This window comes from Vombatus ursinus, unplaced genomic scaffold (genome assembly GCF_900497805.2).
Source record: "Vombatus ursinus unplaced genomic scaffold, bare-nosed wombat genome assembly UNPS02014859.1, whole genome shotgun sequence".
NCBI classification, from domain to species: Eukaryota; Metazoa; Chordata; class Mammalia; order Diprotodontia; family Vombatidae; genus Vombatus; species Vombatus ursinus.
The window spans coordinates 2,026,438-2,052,591 of NW_020954637.1; the positions used below are offsets into that span (position 1 = coordinate 2,026,438).

The window sequence follows — 26,154 nt, forward strand, 5'->3', positions numbered from 1 at the left end:
CCCTGAGTCCATAGTTTGGAGCAGATAGATCCTTGGGGAAGATAATAATGTTCATGTGCTTCTAAGAAAAGTGAACCAGAATTGATAATTTCAAGCCTCAGTCTGTTGCACAATGTGACAGCATATTTAATTCCTTCCAGGGCATTTGAAACTCCAGCATTCATTTTTTTGGGGGGGTGGGTAGGGTTTGTGTTCATGTGTTTTTTGGTAGGGGTGGGGTTCGGGGTGGGGGACATGGGGAACAAATTCAGTTTCATAGTAAAAGTGTTTCATTTTTAAGTGTTTACATTTTCATGTCTTTATAGTGTTTGTATAGTTGCATGTAGTTAAGAATAAGATAATTTATTAGTGATAGAATTGAATGTAGCTATTTGTGATTAAAAGTTAATAATAAGACAGGTTCATCAGTTTGTGTCCCTTCTAGCTTTTTGAACAATAATATTACCATTTTTTTCAATTTGAATTTCTAGGATTGGTAGCTTATGTCGATCTTGATGAAAGAGCAATTGATGCTCTCAGAGAATTTAATGAAGAAGGTGCTCTCTCTGTGCTCCAACAGTTTAAGGAAAGTGACCTGTCTCATGTACAGGTAAGATCAAGAATTAGAAGAGGTGCTGAGTGAGTGAACTAAAATGTGGAGTTTGCTTGTTGAGTTCCATGATGCTGGCCTTTAGTTACAGTGGTATGCTGGGCTCCAGGTGCTTTTGTAAACCTGAACTTGGTGTACTGCTAAAAGTTGAGTCTCGAAGCCACGTCGAAAATAGAAGCTTGTTGGCCATTCATTTTACATGGTTAATGTCCTCAGGAGATGTTACCAATGATACAGGGAGCACATTGCCCAAAACATTGAGGTAGACTGCTGCATTACCATGGGGGGAGGTATTTAGGGTAGGAGGGACAGGTTAAGAACAGCAAATGAGAAAAGGCTAGAAAAAGCTAAAGGTCAAGAAAGGCCTGTTTGGTTCTCCTTGATGATTAAATATTTGGAGGTGTGGTATCATTTATTCATTTGTTGGTACAAGTGCTTCTGGCAACTCCAAATGATTTTTCTTTTGTAGAACAAAAGTGCATTTTTATGTGGAGTTATGAAGACCTACAGGCAAAGAGAGAAACAAGGGAGCAAGGTACAAGAATCAACAAAGGGACCTGATGAAGCAAAGATTAAGGTAAAGCAAACTTCAGCTGGTCAGAGTTAATGAGATTAATTAATGTTATGTTTTTCCAGACTGGTGTTTTTATTTCCCTAGCAGATTTTTTTAAAATTAAGGCAATTTTTCATAAAAGGAAAGGGCTTCTGTTTAACTGTTCTTTCTCCCTCTCCCCATTGCTAAGAGATACTGAGGTAGAGTGGCAAGGGCCCTCGATTTAGAGTCAGGAAAAGACAAACTCTTCTTCAGACTTTTGTGGTCTCTGGTCTTGGACTGAGCCTCTTCAGGCTTCACTTAGCTCATTTTCAAAATCCAGCTATTGCCTGTGGGACCTGCTTCAAAGGTGGTTGTGAGAAACAGAGGAGATAATGCATTGTGTGTGTTTTAGCATAGCATGATGGAAAGGACACTACACAAGTCCCTAGGCTTAAACTTTCTAAGCCTCCGTGCAAATATTATCATACCCATTTGACAAAGAAAGAGCCCAGGGTCATGCAAATAGGAAGTGTCTGAGATGGGCTTAGACCCCAGTCTTCTCTTGACTTCAAGTTCCCTGAGCAGTATTGCCACTGTTGGGCCTGCCCTCTTTGCTTGCTGGTGGGTGTGGATCTCAAATGAGATTCTGTGTACATGCTCAGAAACTGGAGAGCACTCTTTCGAATGTCAGATGTTGTCATCATCATCAACATTATACCTGAATTTGTGTAGGGCCTTTCTCAGAGAGTTTGTGTTTCTTTGGATTTTTCTCCGTGTATCTTTCTCAGTGAGGAAGTTCTCCAGTCACTCTTCTTTCTCTGACTCTCCATGTACCTTTATGATTAAAAAGAGGCCTTGAAAATGAAACATGAGGTTAGGGCTTATTGGTGAATAGATCTTTTTATGTTAACTTAGTTTTCATGTTTGGCCATTTACCTTACAATGGTGTGCAGGAAACAGAGGCCAACCACTTGCTGGAATGAAAGAACCTTAAAGAAGCCTGGAAGAAGTATGTCTTACAGAGTACTCTGTTTATGGAGGTTGAGTTTGGGTAGAATAGTAGGAACAACATTGGATTTGGAGCTAGGAAATTTGGCTTTTAGTTTCTTTCAGCAACTTTTATTTTTTAAGTCTTGAGACTTTTCTCTGCCTCAGTTTTGTCATTGGGAAATGGAATAATACCACCCGTTTCCTTTACTCATAGGGCTATTAAGTTAAATTATGGTGTAGTAGAAAGATCATGGAATTTAGATTCAAGACCAAGGCTAGAATCATGGTACTGCTGTTGTCTCTGTGACCTTGAACAAATCATTTAACTTCTGGGCCTCAGTGTCCTGCCTCATGAAAGGAGGGGTTTGGACTAGGTGATCCCTAAGGTTATTTCTAGCTCTAAATCCTATGATTCTATTCTAGGCCGTAATATTTTTAAAACAATTTATTTAGCCTTTGCAGTAGACAGACCTATATTGTCCTAAACGATTTGCTTCCTTATTAAGAACACTTGACACTATTTAAAAAACAAAACTAAACTTTGGGTTTAGTGGGAGAGTGGATAGGACCTCTAAAGAACCCACTTTATGAATCTATTCAGAGATGATAGTTAGACTAAAGTGACCAGCCCTGCTGTTCACAAGCTCTGTGGTCTTGGTGGAATCACCTTCTTCCTGGCTTTGGTTTCATTTTCAAATGAAGGGGTTGTATTAGAAGTTCTCTAAGGTCCCTTCTAGTTCTGAGATGTGTTCCTTAAATAGAATCTCTGTTTAATGAATTGTACAAACTGTATATAACTATCTAAGGTTTTCAGTCTCTAGGAAGCCTTTTCCTAACCTATTCTACTTCATGTTGATGGTACATTGGCCACTATTTTGTAATTGTGTCACTTGAACATGTTTCATGCACTGGAGTGAGACCAGGGATTATAGTTTAATAATTTACATTTGGTTAGTGTTTTAAAGATTATAAAACAGTCTCTTGACAACTTTACGAGGTATAGCTGGCAAAATATCATTCTCATTTTATTGGTGAGGAAACAGACACAGAAGTTGAATGATTTTTCCCGAAGGAATAAGTGTCTCAATTGGGAATTGTACCCATGTGTCTTGAATCAGTGATTCATTGTTGGCTCATGTACAACCAACTGCATGAAGCACTCAGTTTTGTAGAAGTCAAGGACTGACTAGCTTAATGTGCCCAGGCCCAAATTCTTGTCAGTATAGAAGGGTCAGTTGAGTGTTTCTTTAGATGGATTTAACTACGGTGGGGGCTGTGAGGGCCCTTACAGAATTCCTGGCTTAGGCAAAACTAGACCATGATGTCAGATAGCTCAGGGCTAGATTGTGGTACTAACCAGCAGTAGAGGAACAATGAGATGGGTGAGGACTAAAATAGCAAAAAGCTTCTTGCAGTACGTGGTACTTTAAAATGGTAGGGTGGAGATGGGACATTTCAGACTGGGGCAGAAACAAAGATGGGATAAACAAGGACTGATTGGAACAGAGAATGCATGTTGACATCTATTGGGAACAGAGTTGGGAGGACCTCTAGCAGGCATTTAGGTCAACTTCCCCCATCTTAAGTAGAAAATTCTCTTTAGGGCTGGCCATCAATTGGGGAATGGCAGAACAACTTGTGTTATATGAATGTAGTGGAATACTCTTATGCTGTAAGAAATGATGAGTAGGCAGATTTAAAAAAAACAAACCAACCTGGAAAGACTTAACATGAACTGAGGCTGAGTAAAGTTGAGCAGAAACAGGAGAACATTGTACACAATAACAGCAACATTGTGTGATGATCAACCATGATTGACTTACCTCTTCTCTTTAGTACAGTGATCCAAGACAATTCCAAAAGACTTATGGTGGAGAGTGCTATCTATATCCAGAGGAAAAACTTATGGAGTCTGAATGCAGATCAAAGCATACTATTTTCACTTTTTTTTGTAGTTTTTCTCTTTTGTTCTGTTTCTTCTTTCACAGTATGACTGATATGGAAATACGTTTTACATGATTACACATATATCACCTATGTCAAATTGCTTACTGTCTTAGAAGAAGGAAGGAGGGGGAAAATTTGCAACTCAAAATCCTATTTTAAAAAATGAATGTTAAAAATTGTCTTTATATGTGATTGGAAAAATAAATAAAATATTTAAACAGTGGGGAAAAAAGAAAAGAAAAGAAAATCCCTTCTGTACCATTCTGGAATGGTGGTCATCTTTGCTTTCCAGTTAAGTGGAGCCAGATTTTAAAGGGCCCTTAAAAAGTCTGTCTCTATAAAGCTGTTTTAGGGCTTGAGTTGATGAAGACTAATATACTGAAAGTTTTTGGTGAGATATCCATTCAGTTTTAACAAGCTGTGGAATCCTTTCTAGGCCTTGCTGGAGAGGACTGGTTACACACTAGATGTAACCACAGGACAGAGAAAATATGGTGGTCCTCCTCCAGATAGTGTGTATTCTGGTGTACAACCTGGCATTGGGACAGAGGTGAGTTTGATGACTTTCTGCTTGGAATCTGTTCTGTAATAGAGATAAGTGAATTAATTTAATATCTTGGCAAATGTCACTTGAGTTTTTTTTTTATTCATTTTAATTTTGCTCTTTGGAAGTATGTAAACATGGAAGACTAGAGTAAATCAAAAAGCCCTAGCAACACAAAAAGTTTCTGAACGAGTTTAGCTCATGACCTAAAACCCCACACTTTAAATTAGAGTATAGATTCTGGACCATGTCCTTGAACTTGGGAAGATACTAACAACACTTTGCAAAGAACTGAGTGGGGACATCTCCCTTCTCCGCTTCTCAACAGTTCTGTATGGCTCCATAGGGAAGCAGCATGGTCCATTGGAATATGATGTGGTCTTGTGGGGCAGGGTCTGGGTTTGAAACCTGGCTCTGCCACAATTGGTAGTTGTGTCATCTTGCGTAAGTCAATTCATTGTAGCATAATAAAAACAGCAAGCCATACATACTACAAAAGTCTTGGAGTCAGAAGACTTGGGTTTGAATTCTGGATCTGACATTTATTAGCTGTTTGAGTGTAGGCAAATCACTCACCTTATCATGACTTGTTTTCTCACCTGTAAAATGAGGTAAAAACCAATACTTGCTCAAAACCGATTTATAACCTTCAAAGCAGCTTATAATTGAGTTGCTGTTTATTTCCCTGAAGAAATGCCCTGAAGTATTTAATCATTAAAGGACAAATTGTGTCTAGCCCGTTGTCTTAAAAAATGTGTTAATATGCTGATAAACTTGGAAAGATTTTTATCAAGGGTTGAAACAAAGGTTTGTGTTATAGTTAAGAGGATATCCTGTTCCCTAGTCATGCCAATTAATTGTATATATAATTTGTAATTTTTTAAAAGAGATTTTTGTTTACAATATGACTGGATTCATATATTTAAGTTAGATTTTTAATTAACTATTTTTTAAAAATTCCTTCAGGTTTTTGTAGGTAAGATACCAAGAGATTTATATGAAGATGAATTGGTACCACTGTTTGAAAAGGCTGGTCCCATTTGGGACTTACGCCTTATGATGGATCCTCTGTCTGGTCAGAATAGAGGGTATGCATTCATCACCTTCTGTGGAAAGGATGCCGCACAGGAAGCCGTCAAACTGGTATGTAAAGGGGCCGTAGTGGCCAAGCTTCACAGTTCAAGGATCCTTTGGAAACAGTTCAAACGATCCACTTCTAATGATCATTAATTTCTATTTTTTCTGGATTGAAAGCTTTAGTGGGTAACCTTTTTGGGGGTGGTGGGCTGTACTTGAGACCACTTGGTTTTAAGAGTTTTGGTTTTTGCTTGTCTGCACTGAGAACAAGACAAGGTCCTCAGCTCAGCTCTGTACTTTTTGGCCAGAGTCTTCTTGGAAGTGAGGGCTTTGCTTTAAAAAATGTTTTACGCCTTCAGTCTTGTGTCTGTTATGTTCTGCTCCTATAACAAGAGATAGCTTTGGCTTCCTTGCTCTTAGGAATATCCTTGGTCCTCCTCTGTTTCTTTTTTACCTTTTTGCCTTGGGGTTGAGGTTGCTATACTTGTTTTGTCCTGCTTCCCGGTCTATCTCCTACTTCTTCCCTATGTTCTCTTGTGCTGCCTTCCAAATAACAACAGTGAGTCAGTGGCAAAATCATTTGAGTTCAGTGTGTCCTAGAGTTGGGAAATAATGTCTTGTTACCTTCTTCTTATGGTGCTACATGGAGTCAGAGGCCTCAGGCTTCCAGGGTGAGGTGTAGATGTCTTCACCACTTTGCTCCTTTTCTCCCTTACAGTTAGCTGACTCACTGAGAGGCTCCAGTTTCCTTCTTTAGTGTTAATGCCTCCTTTCCTAGAGGTTGGTAGCTCAGAGTCATTCCCTTTCTTCTCCCTTTTCCTGTTCCCTTCTCTCCTCTTACACGCTTCCACCCCCTGCTGTCCATATTATCAGGAAATTTAAACCACAGTTAAGTAATCTTGTTGAAATGTGGGTATTAAAAGTTGTAAAAATCATGAGTAGTGTGCTCACTTTGGCAGCACATAGATAAAAATTAAAATACAGAAAAGATTAGCACGGCCCCTCTACAAGGTCAACATACAAATTTGTGAAGCATTTGATATTTTAAAAAAAAATCTTTAGTTTTATGATTTGTTAAACCAGACCCACAAATTTGTGTGCAGGTATTGCATATCATATGCCACTGTGTTTCTAATTGTAGTGTGTTTGGTACAATATTAAAATGACATAGAAATGTTGAATTTTTTAAGAGTTTTTTCATATCTGTTATGTATCATCACCATACTTTTCATATTCTTGAATTTGTTTGGGGGCAAACTGTGCTTGGTTTTATTCTAAGTCTCTTGAATAATTTGCCTCAGTTGACTTGTCTGAAATAATGAGGAAATTTTGAAATAGGCTTAATTTTGTTTAAATGGGGCAACCCCCTCCCCTCCCTAATTTTGAATAGTTGATTTGGAAACAAAAGGAGGGAAGTGACAAAACCAAATGGAATTGGGGGTTGAAAGCATTGAGTTTTTTTAAAAATAATAATAGCATGACAAGCATTTACAGGATATAAGGAATAACTTTGCTCTAATGACTGAAGTCAGCAGTTCTCTAAGTGTGGTCCAAGGGTGGTGGCATGGGGGCCCTCTTAGAAGTCTGAGAGGTGTTAGAACTGTTTTCATAATAACAACATTTAGATATTTTAATTTCTAATATGGTAAATATCAATAAATGTAATCCACATAAACAAAAGCTCTTGGGAGAGTCCTTGATAATATGAAGAGTGTACAGGGGTTCTGAGACCAAAAAGTTTGAGAACTGCTGATGCAAGGAAATGCCTGATTTTATAGAGTAATGAAATACTTTAGAATTAAAATCCAGGATCCTAAGTGTGGGGTGGTTGTGGGTTGTATTTGGGTTTTTTCTTCCTTGCAGTGTGACAGCTATGAAATCCGTCCTGGTAAACACCTTGGAGTATGTATCTCGGTGGCAAACAACAGGCTATTTGTTGGATCGATTCCAAAGAACAAAACCAAGGAAAACATATTGGAAGAATTCAGCAAAGTCACAGGTAAAAAAAAGTATTGTTTATAAATGGATTTGGGGGAATCAGAGTTACTGTTTTAGTGTGCAAGGCCACCTTAGACTCCCAGTGGTGTCAGACTCAGGCCAGGTACATGTTGACTTAGAAAACCACAGATTAACATTATCTATGTTGTATTATATATTTGTTTATGTTGTTAAACATTTGCCAATTATATTTTAATCTGGTTCAGGCCAGCTGGAAGTTTGATATGCCTTAGTTTTTGAAGTCAGAGCTCTACATAAAGTGATAGGTCATGTTTCTTTCTCCTTCCTCTGCTTTTTAAATTATCCCTTTATTTCTGCTCAGCTTTTGACTGATTGGGGTTCAGTTTGGTATTAATAAACATTGGTAGCCTCATTTGTTCATGTTAGCGAGTCACTATGAAGAGGAGGCACTGTTTAGTAAAACTCAACTTGGCTCTATCTTGGTGGGTTTACTGCAGATCAGGACAGAAGGACTAAAGTTACACTGAACTCTGGGGAAACAGCTTCTGAATGTTGGATGCTTTGTGGTCAGGCGTCCTTTGACCGGATGGGAGATGACCTCTCCCTGAGTGAATTAGAGCCTGGAACCTTATGCCAGGGGAGTTATGTTGTGGGACTGGACTGGATTGACTGTGCCCTTCCTGCCCCAATTCTACTTAAAAATACAATGAGCACAATTCCATGTGTCTTTGCTGTGTTTTTAAGATGCTAGAACACATGAATAATTAGCCTAGTTCATTTCTTGCATCCCAGTAAGATTATATCTGTTATGTTTAACGGATGTTAAGTATCTTTAGGGAGGAAGATTCCATGTTCTTCTTTGGTAACTTAGTAAAAATAGCCCAGACTGGTAGATTTTTCTCAATGGCTCACCTGTATTATTGGTGCTGCAACTTAGCCAGAATTTTTCTTCTGTTTTTCAGTCAGAATTAGATTAACTGTTCATCGTTGTCCCTTTGAAGAGCGATACTTTATATATTTGGACACAGGTCATTTAGGCTATGAAATTAAGTCATTTAGGCCAGCACAGTACCCAGCAAATGCTTTTATATGCATTCAGAAGAAGAACTAACAAGCTCAATACTCTAATTTTATTTCTCTTTTCATTTGTGGAGCCATTTCCAGTCCATCATTAAGCCTTTATTAAGCACCTGCAATGTGCCAGATGCTGTGCTGGAGGTAGAAAGACACCAGTGAAACAAGCCCTACCTTTTTTTTTTTTTAAAGGCCCTACTTTTAAGGAGTTTACAATCCAGAATGACAGTATGAAAGTGAATTATTTTTCCCTTTTGTCTTAGAAAATGCAGAAAATTAAGTGACAATTTGCCATGATCATTGTAATTTTGCTTTTTGTTTTCGAGGTCTAGAACGATGTTTGTTGGAACCTCAACCTTGCTTCAATAATATTTCCTAACAAAATGAATTCTTGCTGCTCACTTGGTACTTAGTCTGTGCAAATTGCTTGAGTTCTCTTGGAGACAGGTCTTTTTTTTTACTGCATGATGTATTACCGCATAAGAGGTATTGGAATCCTCCTTATAGAGGAATTTGGTGGTAGAAATTAAGTTCCTAGACTTCCAAGAGCTTTTATGGCTGTTCTAAGTGAAATAGAAGTACTCTAAACAATAGGAAGACAATACCTTTTCATGTCCACACCTTCACCCTCACCTCATTGTTCCTTTTAGTCTCCAGATCTTTGTGTGGAGATACAGTTTAGCAGTTTATTTTTTAATCCAGTTTTGCTTTATTTTTAGTTCCAAAATCTCTGCCTCACTTCACTCTCCCCCACCCATTGAGAAGGCAAGGAAAACAAAATCTGTTACAAATATGGATAGTCAAGAAAAACATTCCCACGTTAGCCATGTTGCTCCCTCTACCCACCCTCCTCCCCTTTAAAAGAAAGAAAAAAATGCACTTCACGCCGCATGCTGACTCCACCAGATCTCTATTTGGACAGGCGATGGATAACATGTTTCCTCATGAGTCCTTTGGAATTGTGGTTGCTTATTGTGTTGATCAGAGTAACTAAGTCTTTTAGAGTTGTTTCGCTTGGTTTAGAGCTGTTGAATGTCATCTTGACATAGCTTTCTCCTCTGGGGAGGGTTAAGGGCTGTCTTCAGAGTAATCTGACTGGTGCAGTGAGGTCCACTGGTTAGGCTTTTGTGGTACTTATGCCTTGGGTGACTTTTAGGAGCTAAGACTATTAAGTAATGGGCTGTGTATAGCAAGAGACTGTCTCCTGAGTACCTCTGCTCCCTCCTTACCTGAGGAATGTGTTCTGTGCTTTGACAGCTTTTTCTTATCCAGGTATAGGAGGCAAAGCAGGCCCAAATAATGATGTAAATTTTATGGTGTTAAAGTTTCTATTGTGACCTTTGATCATTGGTCAGAATGAATTCTGTCTGAAACATCTGTTGATGGACTATGCTCTTAAATATAATGAATGGTTTGGAATTTTAATAGCTAGTATAGAGGTGACTTAAGAAGCAATGAAGTGATGTCAGTTTTCAGCAGCACATTTGGATTGGTGAGGCTCTCTGGTGTATGGCATTACAGGATTTCCTATATCTTGATCTCCTAAGCACTTGTTTCCTCCTCAATTATTAGTATTATCTGTTGGGCTTAGGGGTAGCCCTTTCCCTTTAAGATTGTTTTATTCTAGATGGGCTTTTGGAATTTATTCTTTTTATGTCTTTGTGCTTCTCAAGTGATTTTTGTCTGGTCTCTGCCTGCCATGTTCTGACAGCATCTTCTCAAATCATATACAGTCTTTGATCATCATATTAATTGTTTTGGATTAATTCAGTTTCAGTCCAGTGTTTCCAAGCTGTGCATGGTAATTCAGTCCCTCTTTCTGTATTCTTATTAAACCACATGTAACTATTTCATCTTGTGAGTTGGAGGACTTTTATTTTTGGGTAATTCTTTTCTGTTAAGGTTAACATTTTCCATAGTCTTCTTCTGTTTCTTTTTGTTGTTAATGGTGGGACTTCTGGGGGGAAAGGCATCCGAAAGAGGACTTTGAGGAGCAGCAACAAACAGAGCTACTTTATCAGCAGTGGTCTGCACAGATGAAAGGAGGGCAGGACTGCTGGAGTAAAGGCGTTCCAGCTTGGTGAGCAGTTGAGGCAGAAAATGATGAGGGTAAGCAGAGACAGAAAGGCAAACTAAAGAGACATTGTGGAGAAGGAAGACTTAATTTAGCTGACTCTACATTGTAGACAATAAAGAACAGAGAAGAATTGTGTGATTTCTGTGTTTCTAGCTTGGAGTGTCAGGAAATGGTTTTGTTTTCAAAGTGTAGGCCTTCACTTGATGTGTTAATGATACTATTGAATACAGAATCAGTTCTCACCTTTGGTGGAATCTGTTGGCTTTGACTTCAGGACCCCTTGAGTTAAAAGGGCTGTGTTCAGATTATGACCTTTCTCCTTCATCTCTCTTGGATCAAGAGCTTAATTACTTAATCAGTAATTAGCAGAGCACTTGAGGCTGATTTTTCTTTTTTGGTCATGGGCAAATGGATTTAGAGCATAGGTCAGTTCCCTAGCTGTGTGGTGGATGCTTTTGGCTCATCTCTCTGGATGTTGGTTTAACAGAGGGTTTGGTGGACGTTATTCTCTATCATCAACCCGATGACAAAAAGAAGAATCGGGGGTTCTGCTTCCTTGAGTATGAAGACCACAAGTCGGCAGCACAAGCCCGGCGCAGGCTTATGAGTGGGAAAGTCAAAGTCTGGGGCAATGTTGTGACCGTGGAGTGGGCCGACCCTGTGGAAGAGCCAGATCCGGAGGTTATGGCCAAGGTAAATGTAAAAATTTATATTGATTGTGGTTGAATTCTGCAGACCATGGAATACTTGCATTGTTGTCCCAGGAACACTAGTGAGGGCTTAGTTCTTATTAGCCGCTCGCCCACAGCAGTGCCTTAACCCTCAATGAATTCCCTTGGAGGCTACGAGCTTGGCCATCCCTATGACTGTCAGCAGAGGGGGAGCTGAGATTCTGGGCCTGCCTTATACAGAGAGGTTGAGGAAGCCAAGAAAGAACCAAGTTGACAGTGTATGCTGAGATCGTGTTCTGTTGGCTTAAGTCCTCTGAGAATCAGGGTAGTGAATGCCTCCCCAGGCCTTGGGCTGGGCCTTTGCACTTGAGGTTTTTTTTTTCCTTTTAAACATCAGCTATCACCTCCCCTTATCTGTAAAAGGGGCCTGAGAAGACTTCTAAAGTCTCTTCCAGTTCTGATTCCTGCTCTCTTTAGGACAGTGACCACCTTGAAAAAAGATGAAGATGGAGAGCATTGGTATTCAGTAAGGTTGGATTTGCCCGTCAAGACCTATGTAGAAGCTGCTTGTTTTCTCCTACTTCCCATGCATGCAGCCCCACCAGCTCTCACCAGCGTGAATGGTGGTATCCTGGCATGTGGTACCTAGACCTTGGGATTAAATCATTCCAGGTGTGAGTCTAGGGATATGCTAAGGCCAGGACAGGGATGGTCCTAATATGGTACTGAGTTTAAGTGATAATGGACCTTTTCTCTTTGGGAGCCATCATCCTCTCAGAATAAGCTACCTCTAAGTTATCAGAGGCAGGAGTTTTGCTCTGGGTTTTGGGAAACCTTGTCTCCAGCCTCAATCTCTTGAGTCCTTAAGAACAATTCCTCATTTTGAATGAATGGAAAAAGCATTTATTTAGTGCAAAATGCTGGGGGTCTGGATAGAAGAGTAAGTCAGTCCCTGCTCTCCAGGAGTCCATGTTCTAATGGGACCCAGCACGTACAGAAAGTTTCAGCTGCATGTCCTTAGGGTGTGGCAGCAAAGCAGATGGCAGTGCCTCTCGTTTAATGTTTTTCCACCGATAAAATTCTGTCAGTTTTTTATGGTGATCCCTTGGACAGTGCCAAGGATTTTAGTCATGAGAACTTTATTTCTGGGTCTTCTGTAGCTGTGACTCTAGACCAATCTCCATTGGGCTTGCTTTCTAGGATGGTGGCTTTGATCACTAACTGGCAATACTGCTGTCCCTAAGGCTTTTGGGTTCTGGGTCCTGACCAGTCCCTGGGGTATGAGGGGAAATGGTGGTCAAGAGGGTGGTGGTTTGACTTACCTGACACATGTTGCTTCCCATCTCTTCCTCAGAGTGCCTTGCTGCTTCAGCTAGGCTGGCTTTCGAGCTCGTGGGTGGCATTTGGTGGGGATGGCTGGCCTCTTCTCCAGAGGAATTGCTTGAGTCAAGTAATTCTACTCCAGAGGCCTATGGGGTAGAGATGGAGGTAGGAGTGCATTGGGTATGTAGCATAGACCTGGGAGAGTTGCTTGGGCAATGACCAGCTAGGTCTGATCTTTCTTCTGCTCTACTAGGGTGGCTTGGTATCTCTGAAAGAACTCTGAACTCAGTCAGGAGACCTGCATTCTTAGGCACTGACTCACTTTATATCCCTGAGGCAAATGACTTAATGTTTCTGGACTTCCAGTTCCTTCTCTGAATTGGGAGGGCTGCATTAATGAGCCCTGGAACTTTCATTAAGGCTAAGTATACATACCACAGAAGAATATAAGTGAGCCCTTGAACTGAAGAAATGTAAATATCCATACTACTGGTATCTTAGTTCAACTTCAACTGTTACTTATCATTGCTTAATCACTCTCTCAAACCTAATTATACTCAGAATTTCTTCTTATGCTGAGAAAGTGTTTTCACATACAGAAACTCTGGCTTTTTTTTTTCTTTTGGTGAGGCAGTCAGGGTTAAATGACTTGCCCAGGGTCACACAGCTAGTAAAGTGTCAAGTGTCTGAGGCCGGATTTGAACTCCTGATTCCGAACTCCTGATTCCACGGCTGGAGCTCTATCCACTGCACCACCTAGCTGCCCCATACATAAACTCTTGGCTTAAATCTTCGAGGTGCCTTGTGTCATGGACTCTTATCTCCTTCTCCGATGTCCAGAGAGCTTAATTGGGCACATGTCTCTGGCACTCCTCTTTCCCCTCCTTCTAGATTCTTGCTGAAACTTCCAGTCAAAACGACCTTCCTTGAAAGATGTCAAACTGTTTCCCCATTAAACAACGATTGAACATAAATGGGAGTTTCTGAGTCACTTTATTCGTATGGGGGCGGGAGTTGTGTTGTGAATTGGCATATATGGAACCTCATGACATTAAAAAAATGTCCATGTACAAGTTAAAGCAGATTTTGGTTTTGTATAAGGACAAAAATCCTTAATGAGCACTAAACTTGGAAGCCTACTCCTTGGTTTTACTATAATTAGCCATGTGATCCATATACAAGCCCTGTAGCCCCCTCGAGGTCTCAGTTTCTTTTATCTGTATACAGTGGAAGGGGTCAGGGCCATAAAATCACAAATTTAGAGCTGCCAGGGATCTGAGAGGGTATTGACTGCAAACCTTTCATTTTGAAGGTGAGGAAACTGAATCCCAGAGGGTCTTGTCCAGAGCTGCATAGCTAGTGAGAGACTGAGGAGGGACTCAAATACACAAAAACATCTTGAATCTCTTCTAGTCACCACACTATGCTGCCCCTTGGACTAAAGAATCCTTAACGTCCTTTTTAGTTGTTCATTATTCTGCCAGCTTTGCAGTGGCTATCCAGTGACTGTTTGCTTGTTACAAAGTCCAGTCCTAAACATTATAAATAATCGTTAAATAAAAAGAAGCACATACGGAAGTGTGGTTAGAAGTGAAGAAGGGTTAGATTTTTCTTTTTTACCCTTAAGCAGTGCTTTCCCACATATCTTCAATCATTCTGATAATCACAATCTTTTTCAAGCATGGAAGGGAAAAATCTAGCTTGCTTTTTGCATTCTACCAGTTGGCCTAGTGTCTTGTTTGCTTTTATTTGTAAGTAATACACTTGAAATAAAGAATAGCTAACAGAGCTGGGGAGAAGAGGACCACAGCCAGTGATATACCTGAAAAGAGACTGTAGGATCATTGCCCCTTTCTTAGTGGCTTCCTATAATTATGTTGCAAAAGTGTACAACTTGTGCTTTACAGAAGAATAAGTATCCTTTGCATTCCTATACATTTTCAGGGTAGGTTTCATGAAATATTTGTTGTGTATCTAATCATAAACACTTTTCTTTCAATAGGTGAAAGTTTTATTTGTGAGAAACTTGGCCACTACAGTGACAGAAGAAATATTGGAGAAATCCTTTTCTGAATTTGGAAAACTAGAAAGAGTGAAGAAGCTAAAAGATTATGCATTTGTTCACTTTGAAGACCGGGGAGCAGCAGTTAAGGTAGAAATGCAAAGTTTAGTGTCCTAATGTGTTTTGAAAGGGATCTTTGAAGTTAAGGAAGCTTATTTCAAAGGAGTGATGTTTCACAATTGGGTTAGTGGCATTTAAATTTATTTGTTGAACTTTGAAGGTTCAGTTTTTCTCTGCTTTGTAAAATGTAGCTCAAAGGACTCATGGAAGCTCCGATTTTTAACTCTTGACTCTTAGTAACTTGCTGTGTGATCTTAGGCAAGCCATCTTCTGGAGTCTTGTTTCACCATCTATAAAATTGGTCCCAGTGGACTGTGAAGCTCTAATTCAGCACTATTGTAAGTATATCGAGTAACATGTGGTTTGCTGCCTTCAACTATTTGTGGGTAAAAAAGAAAGCAATCACTCTACAGCTCTAACCTGCATAATATTTCCTGGACTGATACTTTACACTGTTGTCAATACCTCATAATCAGAACCCATTGTAACATTGGGAAACCTGCCTTAATGGTTCAGCTGAAGGTAGAGATTGAGTGGTCATTCATTGATGACCTGAACTCTTAGTGCTTGAGCCTCAGTAGAATTAATACCCTGAATGTCAGTCTCCTCAGTGTTGTATTATTGCTTACTTACTGTGTGTGCATCAACATTGCTTCTATGGAGCTGACTGGATCCTGGAACATGGTTTCATCTAAGATCATGTTTTCATGGAACCATTTAATGATGTTAATTAAGGTAGGTATTCCTTGTTCTTGACTTTTGATAGAAATAATGTAGAATTCTCAGTTTGGATAATTTGTATTATGTTGTCAGTGACCACCATGTGCCGAGATGTTCTGTATGTCTTCCTTTCCATTGTTCTTCACCACCTTCTCTCTCTCTCTCCCCCTCCCTCTCCCTCTTAACATTGTTTATCACAGTTGTTAAGTAGTATAGAAATGGGACTTGTTGATTTCTTAGTACTTGACTCTTGGGGAGAATGGTCTGGGATGAAACTTAGCTAGCTTAGAATCCTCAGTGATAGATGGAAGAAAAGCATTTGAGTCTGTGACTGAAAACATTAACAAATGAAGCAGTGTTCCCACAAATTGTTTAAGTACAGAATTGGGCTGTTTTACAGCTTTGTTTTTGGACATGCATCCCTAACTTTATGTCCCTCACCTCAGAACACTCCTATAGAAAGCCAGTATCAAAGATATCCTTGTGTGATTAAGAAGCTGGGGTTCAGTTTTCTCAATAAAATGGTGGCCATAGCCACCATGGTATTCTGGGGCTTGGTGCTCATTAAGACAGGTTTGTTTTTTTTTTTTTTCCCAAACCATCTTATTCCTAGTAGATAGCTAGCTTTTCCTGTTGCCAGGGGAACCCAGCAGCTGGCTATTTCAAACTTTAATTTGGGAATTATTCATTTCCAGCCTACATCCCTGTAACATTTGCTATATTAGGTTTGCAAAAGGGCTCCTTGGAGGCTGTGGGCCAACCAGTGAGACTGTAACATTTCCAAATTGCCATGTTCTACATTAGCCTGCTCGCCCTGGTCACTATTCCCTTTAAGGTTTGACCTGTGTGTGGGCATATGTGTATGTGTCTGTGTCTGTGTGCTCACTTGGAACAAATCTGTACCTTTGTGGATGTTTAATTCAGCACTGAGTAGACTGGCTTGCTTTCTTCATATCTGTAAGAACTGGTGGGAGGGTCTTTCTAAGAAGAGGAACTTGAGGTAAAACTCTGCTTCTATCTCCTGATCACTCTCACAGTTTGTTTACACTGTCCCCAGAACATTTGCTAGTGGATTTTGCAGACATTTTTAGACTTGAACCCTAAGCAGTCCAGAAACTCGGATATGGAAGAAATTTACTAGATGCTTTATGGGGAGAGTCTTAAAATCCTTGCTCTGGCCTTCAAAAGGAATCTACCTCTTAAAGATGCTTTATTCTGAAGGTGACCTAGGGTATAACCATTCAAAGGACAGTAGATGGGCTACCATAATCAGCAACCCCATTTTCTGGACATTTATTTAGGTGGTGGTGGTTCTCCAGGTTCCCCAGTGGGCATTCTAATACATCTCAGGTTTGTATTAAGAGAAGTTTTATAGTTGTTTCATCAAGGATCTTTGAGTCAGTAAGCCATTGAATTACATTGATATGGTTCAATTTATTTTTACTCAAAGTGCAAGTGAACTAGAACCATACATTAATAAATACAACATCTTTGTATGACCCAGCCAAGCTCTTGGAATTCATTCTTCATTCTATTTCATGAAATAATCAGCACGCAGCAGGGTAAGTAAATAGGAGCCCTGGGCTTTGATTCAAATCTCATTTGTGACATTTAGAAGGTTGATTGTTGGGCAGGTCATCAGCCTTTGTAAGCTTCTCATTTGTAAAGTGGGGTGATGATAAATACTTGTACTACTTATCTGATGGGGTGGTGGTTGTGAGATGAATGCCTTTTAAATTTTGACATATCATTTAAATAACCTGCAAGTAGTTCAGGTTACACCAGTGGTTGTTTTCTGTAGGGTTGGCCTGGCTTTAATTTAAAAAAAAAATGTTTGAAGAAGACCATAGTGTTATAGGAAATGGCTTTAATAAGCTATGAACAACTTTAATATTTGCCTTAATATGTACAGTGAACTTTATAGGAAAACTGTTGCATTTATACTTTAAGTGTAGAAAAATTTGAATAAAAATTTATATAAAGGAAGAATGGATCAGAAGACAGTTAATCTTCTCCAGAGCTTACCACCAAAGATAACTACGTTTGCTTTCTACTTTTTTTCATCTGTATGTGAAAAAGATTTTATTTTTAATGTGAAACAAAAAATTGTTAACCTTACATGAAACAGGCATCACATTAATCCTTGAGAATTTGATTGGATGAGTTGTGGTGTTTAAATTTGTTTAAAATTTGACCAATATTTTTTTTTTTTTCCATTTTTGTGCAGGCCATGGATGAGATGAATGGGAAAGAAATAGAAGGGGAAGAAATTGAGATAGTGTTAGCCAAGCCTCCAGACAAGAAAAGAAAAGAACGCCAGGCTGCAAGACAGGCCTCCAGAAGCACTGCGTGAGTCTGCCCTACTGTGTTCTGTCGTCAGGTCTTGCCATTCAAAGTTTTAGAACCCCTGGACCCGGATAGTGATTCAGTAGAACGGAAGTCGCCAAGAGCCTTCCAGAACAAACTAATGAGTGTTCTCTCCTCACTAGGTATGAAGATTATTACTACCATCCCCCACCTCGTATGCCACCTCCTCTGAGAGGCCGGGGGCGTGGTGGGGGAAGAGGCGGCTATGGCTACCCCCCAGATTACTATGGCTATGAAGATTATTATGATGACTACTATGGCTATGATTATCATGACTATCGTGGAGGCTATGAAGACCCCTACTATGGCTACGATGATGGCTATGCAGTAAGAGGAAGAGGAGGAGGAAGGGGTGGGCGCGGTGCTCCGCCACCACCACGGGGGCGAGGAGCACCACCTCCACGAGGTAGAGCTGGCTATTCACAGAGGGGGGCACCTTTGGGACCGCCAAGAGGAGCTCGGGGCGGGAGAGGGGGCCCTGCACAGCCACAGAGAGGCCGTGGTTCGCGTGGAGCTCGGGGCAACCGTGGGGGCAACGTAGGAGGCAAGAGAAAGGCCGATGGGTACAACCAGCCTGATTCCAAGCGCCGTCAGACCAACAGCCAGCAGAACTGGGGCTCCCAGCCCATCGCCCAGCAGCCGCTTCAGCAAGGTGGCGACTATTCTGGTAACTATGGCTACAATAATGACAACCAGGAATTTTATCAGGATACTTATGGGCAACAGTGGAAATGAAGTAGACAAGTGAGGGCTTGAAAATGATATTGGCGAGATTTGATTGGCTATAGATCTACATTCTTCAAAAAAAAAATTTGGCTTATCTGTTTCATCTTTCAGTAGCAATTTGCTGCCATTTGTATTGGGCTGAAGAATCACTATTGTGTATATACTCAAGTCTTTATTTTTATTTTTATTTTCTTCTCTTTTCATAAATGCTCTTGGACATTATTGGGCTTGCAGAGTTCCCTTATTCTGGGAATTACAATGCTTTTATCGTTTTAAGCTTCATTTTAGCAGTTTCAAAGCAGTCTGAGCATACTGTTAAATCATGATTTTTTGCAGAACCTTTGGTTTTTGGACAGTTCCTTTTTTTTTCTTTTTTTTTTTGGATTTGAGATAGATTACATAGGAGTATGAGTATGCTGTAAATAAAAGTACGAGTTAGTGCTTTGTCTTAGTAGTTTTAAGAAATTAAAACAAACAAATTTCAGTTTTCTTGTATTGAAAATAACCTATGATTGTATGTTTTGCCTTCCTTAGAAGTAGGTTAACTGTGTTTTTAAATTGTTATAACTTCACACCTTTTTGAAATCTGCCCTACAAAATTTGTTTGGCTCCAACGTCAAAGCCGTGGCAATTTGTTCCTTGATGTGATTGTATTTCCAATTTCTTGTTCATGTAAGATTTCAATAAAACTAAAAAATCTATTCAAAACATTACCTATTTCAAATTCAATTGTGTCCTAAAACATTATTTCATTCGTAATCCTTGCAAGGAATATTGTTTTCAAAGTATAACTGCCTATGTGAGTGATCAAATTCTTGCAAAATTTCTTGTCTATTCCGACACAGTAGCATTGTGGATATTAGCCTGAGGATTATATCAAATTATGAATTATTCCACATGGAACTCAGTTAATTGGTGTTCTCACAATCACTTCTCCTTTTGAAATTTTATCTTTTGTTATAAAAACCAGGTTCAAATAGCTTTTGAACATTTTCACAGGCATGGATTAATTTGCAGTTCTATCAAGTATTAAGGAGTTGGGGAAGTGGCCTGCAATTCCTTCTGACCCACATTCTTGCTCTGAAGGATAATTGTGGTTGAAGTGCTTGTTTGCTGGATGACAGGGACGACAGTTATTAATAGTGCCATGGGGTCAATTGCCGACCAAAGTTCTGCTTCAGCTTTCGTGAATGTGATTGATTATTTAGCATTTAATTTGGTCATCAGACCTGTTTTGGGGAGAAATAGAATTTCCTTTCATTATTTAAATTTACCTCAGAATTTTAATGCCTTTTAAGAAGGCAACCCATGGACCTCTCTTAGACATCATTTTGACTTGATTGACAGCCTTTTTTTTTTTTTTTTTTTTTGACTGTTTTGGCCACCTTGTCATGACACTTCTTTCCCTGTTTAACCTTTGGAGCTGTGACTTTTAGTCTTCAGAAGAATATTTTGCTTTCCAAGAGAGAAGCAGAAGGATCTAAGTTTAAAAACTACAAGAACCCGCCAGACAGAATGATATTTGGACCTCTATTCAAATTACAATTACTGCCTTCCCCTCTTATATGTTGAGAGATTTCTAAAGCTTGTTTATAAATATGGACAAATTGTGAAAGTAATTTAAATGGCTACATACACCTTTCTTTTGCTTTTTGTTGCTGTTTGGTCTTTTAAAAATAATTATTACAAGAGAAAACCAAATCTTCCAAAAAGAAAATAACCAAACTTATTCTTGTCAGTTTGGTAGATCATATCTTGGGTTTCATGGCTTGTAAATTGACTTGAAATAATAAAATTAATATTTGCTGCTAAAAATACATTTCTCATTTCCTTTTCAAAAGATTATACTGATAACATCACAGTCTTTTAACAGGCCTTAATTAATATTCTTTTTATGTTTACACTGCTGAACATTTTAAAACCATTATCTGGCCTGATTTTATTTTGTAAGAGTTTCGGATTAATATGAGTATCTCATTAAACTTTACCTTTTTTCTTCCAGTAGATCATTTTTAAAAATGTGCCTGTTTTTGATATGTGAAAAAACACTAAAATATTCTACAGATATTAATTTCAAAATTGGAGCATCCAGACTTACGGTTGAAATACGAATCTTCTAAATTGGAGTTGGATTAAGCCCTGCTTTTCCTTGGGGGATAGTAAGAATTGCTTGGAGCCAAAATTGCTTGGTTCTAAAACTTGTATAAAGTGCAGACTTGTTTGTGTTCTCAAATTAGAGTTAGACATCAGTTATGTTTGTCTTAAGGAAATTTAGAAACATGAATAGTATTCAGAAAAAGTTGTTTCTTGTAAGCAAACAAAACTGTAAAAGTCATTGATTCTCCAATACTCTTGCAGTAAAATGCAAGTTATTTCAATGGTTAGACTCTAAAGGCAGCCATCCTTCCTCAACCCTGACCAACTCCCTGGGTTAAAGTCTGGTGCCTGTCTGATATAATTGTTTATGTAATTCATGTGAATATTTCTTTAATGGAAAATGTAACCATGTGGAGATTTGATATATTTTACTTAGAGACATCCCTTTTTGGGGATAGTTTCTATTAATGCTGCAGCAGCATTCCATACGTAAGATAACATACCTAAAGTTTGAAAATCTACCTTGTTTTCACAAAGATACCACAGTAATAACAAAATGTAATCATATGACATTAGAAGTTGAGTAAGGAAAGATGTCATTTTGACTTTTCGTCATTAACATATTTTTTAAAATTACAAGTTGTATGATTAATGAGTCCTGAAAATTTTATTTACTGGTCCTTTGCTGCCTTTTCCTTTTTGTCCCTCAGCTCAATTAAGTTTTAGCCATGAATCCACTGCAGGGGGAAAAAAGTGTGTATCTGGTAAATGGTTTTACTTTATACTGAGGCAGATTTTGTTGTGTATCTTGAAATTGACCTACAACTCCCTCTAGTAATAGAATGCTAATTTTTATTTGATCACTCATTTATAGCAGTTGTTTCAAGAAATGTATGTATTTATATGAAGGTATTTTGATGGAAAAAAAAAAGCAAAAAATATTCATTAGACTGTCAGATTTCTAGTTAATCCTAAAAATTGTTTCAATCAAAAGATCTGAATGATAATTTCATCATGTTACTACAGTTAGTTTCCTATTACTGAAATTAGTGTGCAGATATTTCAGCATAATTGTTTTTAGTTTTCTTAATTTGTTGGGTTTAATCTGCATTTTATGAAAGCCCACTGCTTTCAGTAGTTTGTACTTAACTTTTTTCTAATGTGACTTTAACGGCTTTAGTAGACAAATTGACCTCAAAGATGAACTCTCATCTTTTAAAAATTTAATGGGTCTAAGAAAGTACATTTCAAAATCAGTTACATGTTTAGATCAAAAGAATAGGGTCATAAAATTCCATTCCTAATCTATAGCCATGTGGTGGTATAATTGTATTCCTCAAAGTGTATTACATCTTTTGCCTCCTTCCCATTGGGGTGACCTGCCTAAGTCCATTTGTTGTATTTTTAGCCCATTTCAAAAATACTTCCTATAAGGCTGTTGATATGTCAGTTATGAAAAGGACCTTTTGAAACTTTGATGAAAGCAATTTTGTTGCCTATACCTATTGATGTTTTTTTAAGAATTTCAACAGTCAGCATAGTAGGAATGTGATGTTCTTAGTGAATCTTGAATAAGAAAGCTTCTTTCAAGAGTAGGTAATAGCCTTATAGGAAGTATCTTGGCTTTAGAAGTGTTTCCATATTCTTTAAAAGGGGGAGCTTCTGTTAACTTAGGGACTCAGTAGTTTTTAATGTGCCCTAGTAAATTGGATTATAGCTTTTAAGAATCCGGAATTATAAGGTGTGAATAAAATGAGGCACATATCTACTTTGACACTAGAAGTTGACTGCCTTTCTTACCTTGGAAATGAAAACACTAAACTTTCAAAATAATACATAAATGAGTTTGGTGTTGGCCAATGACGAATATTTGGTAAGGATTGGATTTAACTTGAAATGCTAACAGCTTTAAATTTTTTAAAAAGGTTTTCTTATTTTGGAGGTTACCAGAAGCTCTGAGTATTTTATGTTCGTATTTAAATGAAACAAACATTTTCAGATGTTATCCAGAAATCTGCAAGTGTTCTTTTTCTGTTTTAACTCCTTCCTTTTATCACCTGACTATCAGGGAAGCGTGGTTGAGGCTGCCCTGACCTGACATGTCATGATGTCGACTTGCTAGGTGGGGTTCGCTGGGGACGATACCAATGGAGTTGTTGGTAAGAGCACTTTCTTTCTCCTTTTTTGATCAGTCAGGGGACACAAAGGGTGGGGGAAATACCCAAACCCTTTGCATTGGGTAATTTATATGGGGCCTGTAGAAAAATCAGACTTTCATACTATTATCTTAAACTTAAATAATCCTCTTTAAAGGAACACAAGATTTTCATACTTTACTGTATGCAGTCAACAGTCTGCAAAAATTTAGTGAGGGCTCACATGTTACATGATATTGAATGAAATATTTGCCAATTCATACAAAATAACATGTAGGTTGTTCAGTCTTCGAAAAACTTGCATTGTAACAAGTAGTTTAACATTTAACTGAGAGGCAGCATGGTGTAGGCGTCTAAAACTGCAGTTAGAGGGTTCTAATCCCAGCACTTCCACTCACGGGTCTTACGATGTTGGTGAGCCTTTTCAACTTGATGGGCCTCAAGGCTATCATCCTAAGATAAAGGGAGGGTGGGAGTGGTGGTGGAGGTGGATGATCTGGTGGCAATGGCTTAGCACACATTGGCATTATCTTTTGACTCTTTATTTTGTATTGCGGTTATTGCTGTTTCATGCAATGGGACACCAGCAAGTTATTTTAGTGATGTTCTGAAGCATTGGCCTGAAGATTATTTTGAGAGAATGATTTTAAAACTGGACAGAGAAATTAGTTTTTTGCAGCCACACTTTCCAAAAGGTGTTTTATTGATGTTTGGAAGCAGAAATTATAGGACTATAAATTTGAGATCTAGAGAAAGTAATGTGAATCATCTAAGTTTACACTTGATTCCGTAGCTGAGGACAGTGCGGAAATTCAGTGGGGTAAGTTGGTGGGATTATAATTGCTAATATTAATGATAAGTAACATACAGCACTTTGACATTTGCAAGGCATTTTGCACACTTTACGTGGATAGCCTCACAAACTGAACAACTTGTCTTTTCTTGGACAGACCTAGGACGTGATGACTTTGTTATGTATTAGAATTAACAATGAAAGAAGGTCAATTTTTAAATAGATTTGAAAATTTAAACAGGCTTGCATCATTAGCAATAACATTGTTAATACATTTTCACCCAATTTCACTGTAACATTGTAAAATTTTGCTGCCACACGTTTGGCCAGTTCCTTTAGGGTAACTCTCCTAAGGCTCTGCTTACTAACTCCTTTATTTTGTGGTTCTGACTGCCCTTGATCCAATTGTGTTTGGGGGGAACCTGTTCATGTCTTCAGGTGGGGAACTATGGACAGTAAAGCCTTTGTTTTGCACTCTTATTGGGATATCCATGGTGATGATGGTGGGGGGGGGATCCTGGGGAGGTGGAAGGAGGGATGGGATCCAAGCATGATTGGGGCTGGGCGGGGCACACTGTCAGTATTTGGAGAATCCATGATTTCATGGCTGTGGGTACTGTCTCCACCAATGCACATTGCCCCTTGTTTATGCTTCAGTAGATGGTCTTCATGAATTGGCGCATTCACCACCACCCTGCGGCTAACCTGGTAATGAGGCTCTCTGAACTTAGCTAGGCGGGTCCTTGGATAGCAGACGCCCAGTCCACCGCTGGGCCCGTGCTCAGTCTTTGCAGCTCGACAGGACCTTCCGGAGCTTGCACTTTGCCTGGCGTTGCCTTCAAGAACCCAGGTCACTTCCACACTACCATGTTGCTTCAAAGGAAGACTTCAATGGAGGTGATTTTGATATTGATACTAATAAAAAAATCATATTTTTGGTACTGAAGTAAGATAGCCATAATATATTTTCTTCATCCTACCTAGCTTCCTTACTCTGAGATGACTTTCATTCTCTCTTTACTAATCTGGGCATCAGCTCCAAGGGCATATTTCAGTAGGTCTTGGGAAATCCTTGGACAGGAACCTTTGAGAAGGTTTTGGGAGAGCCCTGGCAGTGCTGTGACACCCTCCTCTGCGTTATTGGGGCTTAGTGGCTGTGCACCTGTCCTTTCTTCTTTTCTTGGTCCACTTTACAACTTTGTATGTTGTAATAGGAAGGCTTGAGACACCAGGCAGCTTATATAAGGAATTCCTTGCCCCTCAAGGATAATTTTATAGCACTAGATTGGGAACACTTAGAAAACCATGTTGAAATGCATAGAGCTTACTAGAAGTACAAGAACAGAGCATTGTACAATTCAGGAAGCTTTCTCTAATGGCGGGAAAAATAACCTGCCTTGATCTGGCACTTGGACAACTTCTATAGTGTTTTTCTTAAAAGGCCTCCCTGAGGTACACAATGCAGGAAGCATCGTCTCTGTTTTATTGTTGAGGAAGCATGTTCTCAGACAGGGGAAGAGCCTGGCCAGAGGTAATATGGTTAGTCAGAAAACAGTATATGTCATGGATGAAATGTTTGCACACAGACAGATGGCCTCCACCACTGTAATTGTGCAGTAAGATCATTACTACAAGATAAATAAACTTTGTGGTAACATGATGCAATCTGCTGACCTATTATTTTTCCTGAGATGGAAATTACAAAACTGTTCTGTGGGGGTAACTGCCCTAATAAAATTTCATCTGATGCTGAGTTTTTGTAGAAGGAATTAAATGTTAGGTGATGTATTCCTGTCATAAATAAAAGATTTTACTGTGTTTAAACAGCCTAGTAAAGTTATCTTTCTTAAACCAATTCTCTTTAGTGCCTCATAATGGACAAGATTCCTCAGTAAGTAGTTGTACAGTAATAGAGGTAGAATCCGATTTGATTATAGTGATATTGGCCAGTTTTCTTTAATAAGGCCACTGCTAGGCTCTGGCCCAAAACCTGTACTAACATGGCTTGCCTGGCATGCACACTCATTCCCATGATTGAGAAAGCCTATGGAGTAAGAACAAGTTTCTCTCCACTTCGTAGGAAATTTAACAGAATTTGTAGTTTTTGGTACAGTGTTTATGTATTTGTACAAACTGTATTGGAATACCTGTACAATGTTTAATTTTTTAAATAAAACATTATATATTCAAAGTGTTTGTGCTGGTGATTTGCGGTGGGAGAGAAGATTATTTTGTTTTTTTTTTTTTGTAAAGGATGCTTCTTGACTTTTAGTGTTCAGGCTGGTGACTTTGGTGGGAGTTCCCACCCTCAACATTTGATCCCAATATTTCTCTTGTTCTGGGGTGGGGCACCAAATTTAAGGAGGGATCCTAAGGACCCTAGTTCA

The 26,154-nt window shown here is 39.0% G+C and overlaps 1 protein-coding gene, 1 long non-coding RNA gene and 1 other non-coding gene across 8 annotated transcripts in view; all 3 read left to right on the top strand.

The window, feature by feature from the left end:
• HNRNPR (heterogeneous nuclear ribonucleoprotein R) overlaps positions 1 to 19,445 on the top strand; it is a 24,370-nt gene extending 4,925 nt beyond the window's left edge. For 5 of the 6 annotated variants that reach the window (XM_027841377.1, XM_027841376.1, XM_027841382.1 and 2 more), the window contains 9 exons: positions 471 to 589; positions 1,059 to 1,166; positions 4,498 to 4,611; positions 5,572 to 5,748; positions 7,546 to 7,681; positions 11,271 to 11,485; positions 14,789 to 14,938; positions 17,856 to 17,977; positions 18,118 to 19,445. In XM_027841377.1, the coding sequence (XP_027697178.1) occupies positions 471 to 589; positions 1,059 to 1,166; positions 4,498 to 4,611; positions 5,572 to 5,748; positions 7,546 to 7,681; positions 11,271 to 11,485; positions 14,789 to 14,938; positions 17,856 to 17,977; positions 18,118 to 18,730 (1,754 nt within the window). In that variant the 3' untranslated portion in view covers positions 18,731 to 19,445. The remainder of the gene's footprint in view (positions 1 to 470; positions 590 to 1,058; positions 1,167 to 4,497; positions 4,612 to 5,571; positions 5,749 to 7,545; positions 7,682 to 11,270; positions 11,486 to 14,788; positions 14,939 to 17,855; positions 17,978 to 18,117) is intronic. The other variant, XM_027841380.1, reaches the window with a different exon arrangement.
• Positions 6,626 to 6,729, top strand: LOC114027441. Its single transcript, XR_003567257.1, has one exon. It is a non-coding gene; the product is annotated as a U6 spliceosomal RNA (small nuclear RNA).
• Positions 19,446 to 21,853: 2,408 nt separating the features above from the next.
• Positions 21,854 to 24,713, top strand: LOC114027397. Its single transcript, XR_003567251.1, has 2 exons — positions 21,854 to 22,977; positions 24,425 to 24,713. It is a non-coding gene; the product is annotated as an uncharacterized LOC114027397 (long non-coding RNA).
• Positions 24,714 to 26,154: the final 1,441 nt, after the last annotated feature.